Below are 4575 nucleotides of genomic sequence, written 5' to 3' on the forward strand. Positions count from 1 at the left end.
ACCTGGACCTACATCTGGACCTGGACCTATATCTGGACCTGGACCTACATCTGGACCTGGACCTACACCTGGACCTGGACCTACACCTGGACCTACCATTCTGTGTTCGTCTGTCTCTCCTCCCTGTCCTCTCAACCAGCCGGTCAAAGCAGGTGGCCTCTTGTCCTGAGCTGGTTCTGCTGGAGGTTTCTTCCTGTTAAAGGGAGTTTTTCTTTCCACTGTCTCCACTGTGCTTGCTCAGGATGGGAGACTGCAACGAAGCCAAGATTCAACTTGTCTGCTGGATTCCTTGGATAGAGAACTTTACTTTTTATGTGAATGTTCCTGTAAAGTCCCTGAGACAACTTGTTGTGATTTGGTGCTTTATTCATTCAACCTTTATTTAAACAGGTTAGTCTCATTGAGCCTCGAGGACTCATTTACAAGAGAGTCCTGATTTTAACAAAGAATGATGACAACAATGGACAAATATAAAAAGGCATACAGATTAATTTTTTTAAAAAATAAGATAGCAAAAATAGTAATAAAAACAGCTAGATTATAAGATTATAAATAAATATACACAAATAATAAATATAAACATGCCTGCATATAAATAAACTGAATTGAATTAATCGATCATCACGTTATTATGAACTAGTGCTTACAGCAGATTTATTTTACATATATTGAAATGCAGGTTCACACTCGATATAAACTTCTTTTCACCGTTTCCCTCTTCAGGGTCTCCACAGTGAGTCATCTTTCTCCACCTCTCTGTCCTCTCTCCAACTCCCTCCATGTCCTCTCTAACTGCATCCACATGTCTCATCTTTGTCTTTTCCTGGCAGCTGCATTTCCAACATCCTTCTACCAATATACCCACACTCCATATAAACACTCGACTGAATCCGCTGAAAACCAAGTGGAAGCTTGAGTCCCATAGACCAGCATCAGGCAGGTCTGTATGGGTAAACAAATATGGCTGAAAAGTTCAGTGTTTGGCCTTCTTACAGCAACTTGGTTGAATTAAAACAATGTTGAAGGACAAGTTACACTACACATCAATACGAGACAAATATTGTGCTGATTTCGTTTCTTAGTGGGGACCTTTGTCCAGTCTTTATAACTTTGCATGCCTGTTTTTAAATGTATCTAACATATAACTTATCTACACAATAAAACATTCAATAGTTTAGGAGCTTTAGTTAACCTTAGAACCTGAAAAAAAAAATCGCAAATAAAACAGATTGTGTAAAAACTTAAAAGAAAAGTCGAGCTGACGGAAGATGATAAGGGTTTAAATCAAAGAAAGACATTCTTAAAAACAGAAATAAAATGCATTTCTATGGTTGTGTAGATTCATTCATTCATCCAACCTTTATTTCTACAGGTTGGTCTCATTGAGCCTCGAGGAATCATTAAGAGAGACCTGATTTAACAAAGAACACAGACGAGGTACAAACAACAGGAAATCATATAAAAAGAATATAAAATAAAAAGTAAACAGAAAAAAAAAGATATAAAAACAAAAAAGTCCATGCTCAATAATCCAGGTATACAATCCAACAATTTTCAGACAGGTCATCTGGACAGTTTCTTTTTTTGCCGACACGTTTCACCTTCCATCCAGAAGGCTTCATCAGTCAAGGAAACACACAACACAAAACTGATTCTTCTCCCAACAGCTTACTCCAAAGTGGAACAAACCAGTTATGTTGGTGTTAAGATGGTTTCTTTGGCACGCTCCCTCCTCAGATGCAAACAACAACAACAAAAAAACCAGCTATATTACAAAATGATGTTAAAAACTAAAAACAGGAACATGTCTGCGTTGGGTTGTTGCCATGAACTTTGCAGTTGTTTAAAATACCCGAGAGGTCAAAGGTCGAGAGCTTCAGGTCTTTTTACAAGACATTCCAGGAAACAGGAGCGGAGTAGGAGAAGGTCCTTTTGTCTAGTTCAGTCCTCACTGAGGGAACACTGCAGGTAATGATGTCCTGAGAGCGCACGCTGTAGCTGCACTCACACAGAGACATGTAGGAGGAGATGTATGAAGGCAGCAGAACAAGAAGTGATTTAAAGATGGAAATGTACCAGTGGGAGAGTCTGCGTGAAGTTAATGATGTCCAGTTAACCAATGAATACTGGGTGCATTCACAGACATCAAGGACAGAAGAAGAAGAAAAGTCCAGTTACATCTTCATTAAACCCTAAAATAAAACATTTATACAGTTCCTGCACGGACAAAACAGAGAGATGCTTAAAAATGAAAATGGTCAAGTTGTTTGTTGTATCAACTTCGATCCACAAAATAAAGTTGCTGCCGGCTGAGTAGGTTTTTCTCTGCTCCAATGAGTCACGCCGAGTCCAACTTGTGTTTTACGTATTTATTTTAAAACTAACACAATGACTTTTGCCATCCACCAAACTGTGCCTCAACAATTTTTTTTTTTACAAAATACCTGTTAACCCAGCACCTGGCCCCAAGAACCTGATCAGCTACATGTGACCATGCCCCTCATGCAATTACCTGAAGGATAGGTCAAATCTGAACACCTGTACAACCATAACAGCTAAACAACACATATGTCATTTTGGCCCTTACATTTGTAAACAAAAAAATATGTCTTGTTAATAAATGATAAATAAATAAAAAACCTGATGAACTGCATCTGTGCTCAACTACTTTTTGGATTTACAGTAGTCCCTCATTTATGGCGGGGGATTTGTACCCTGAAGACCTGCGGTAAGCGAAAAACTGCGAAGTAGGAATAGTAGTTTATTTTTTATTATATATATATATATATATATATGAATAAATAAAGGAATTTTAAACCCTCGCCACACTCTTGCAATATTCTAAACAATGTTTCTAAACTTTAAACGCTCTAAAAGAACAGATCATGATTTCAGTTCCATGCCTTGTCTGCTCTTTGCCACCTGCAAGCGCTCTAGGCCACGCCCACTTCTATGCGTGCTGAACAGCTGATCAGCTGCAGCAGGAAACTTATCCTGCAGTATGGGTTGCACAAAGGTGAAGGAGGTGCTAAATAATTTAAAATAATTTATTTAAATAAAAATTCCATATCGATCGTGCAGCTCATCCATCATTCAGCCAATTGTGTGTCATGTCCAATCTTATTTTGAAAAACCGCAATAGAGTGAGTCCACGATAAACGAACTGCGAAGTAGTGAGGGACTACTGTACTTGTAAAATAGTTCCAAGAGTGCATAAAGATCTGCTGCAAAGTTGCTTTTTATTATTTAAGACATAAACATATAAAAAATGATGACGTTGTTAAACTTCCTTCAGCATGACGACTGAAGGATAACTGATAATTTATCCATTCAGATGCAGCAACAAGTTAACGAGTAAATTAAATTTGAATAAAACCCAATAACTGTCAGCTCAGCGAGTGTGCACTTTCATGTGAGTTTTCACATGAGTAGTCCGTTTAAAACGTTTTCCACAGGTTGTACAAAAATATGGTTTCTCTCCCGTGTGGATCATCAGGTGTCTTTTACAGTCTAATTTGTCACTAAATCCTTTTCCACAAACTGCGCAAGAAAAAGGCTTCTCACCTGTGTGCCTTTTTATGTGCATTCTCAGATTTGTAGAGTAAATAAAAGTTTTCCCACAGGTTTGACAAACATACGGCCTCTCCCCTGTGTGGGTCATCATATGGATGTCATTGCTTCTTTTTCTACTGAAAGTTTTTCCACAAATTTTGCACAAAAAAGGCTTCTCACCTGTGTGGGTTCTCATGTGGATGACTAACTTACTATAAAAAAGGAAGTTTTTATCACAGGTGGGACAACAGTAGTGTGGTGTGTCAGAGTTCTGGCTCCGAACTTTGTGGACCTTGATATGTCGGATCAGACAGGAATTGTATATAAAAGTTTCTCCACAGATTTGACAAGAACAACCTGCAGATGTTGCAGGTTGGTCTGCTTTGTTACCATGACGACTGTCTGTGTGATCAGTTTTTGGTGAGTGCTCTGTATTTTCGATTGAGCCTGAATCCTGATCATGGTCCTCAGGTCCAGCAGAACTCTCACAGATGAGATGCTCCCCGTCTGGTTCTGGTTCACCTTCTTCATACAAAGCAATCACCATAAACGGATCAGCTTCCTGCTTCAGCTGGAGCTGATCTTCCTCCTGATTGGTGCAGAACTCCTGCTCTTCTTTAATCTGTGGAAGTTCTGGTTCCTCCTGGTCCAGGCTGGAGTTCCTCTCCTGGTTGCAGAGCTGCTGGTCTGTGAGGATCAGTTCTTTCTTGTGGAACGGTTCCTGTTGGAGGTCTGAAACGACAAAATGACAAAACAAAAAAGTTGAATAACGGGTATATATTTAAAATGTAGGTTTTTTTTAACTCCATAAATGAACAATGACACAATAAATAACAACTGGAGGAAAGTCTTTTAAAATTCCTAATTCTGGCATTACGTAACCTGAACAATATGCTAGTCTGGATTTATGCAAGTTCACACTACAGGTCTTAATGCTCAGATCTGATCAAAGTTCATGCTCAGTAATCCAGGTAAAAAATACAACAAAGTTAAGTCAGGTCCTCAGTTTATATATATATATAT

At 38.7% G+C, this 4575-nt stretch overlaps 1 protein-coding gene across 1 annotated transcript in view; it reads right to left on the reverse strand.

Moving 5' to 3' along the window:
* Window positions 1-2206: 2206 nt before the first annotated feature.
* LOC119414321 overlaps window positions 2207-4575 on the reverse strand; it is a 9454-nt gene continuing 7085 nt past the window's right edge. The window contains exons 3-4 of the mRNA XM_037681415.1: window positions 4075-4284; window positions 2207-2217 (exon numbers count right to left, since the gene is read on the reverse strand). Of these exons, the coding sequence (XP_037537343.1) occupies window positions 2207-2217; window positions 4075-4284 (221 nt within the window). The remainder of the gene's footprint in view (window positions 2218-4074; window positions 4285-4575) is intronic.

Source organism: Nematolebias whitei, chromosome 9 (genome assembly GCF_014905685.2).
Source record: "Nematolebias whitei isolate Nwh7 chromosome 9, NemWhi1, whole genome shotgun sequence".
Classification (NCBI taxonomy): Eukaryota; Metazoa; Chordata; class Actinopteri; order Cyprinodontiformes; family Rivulidae; genus Nematolebias; species Nematolebias whitei.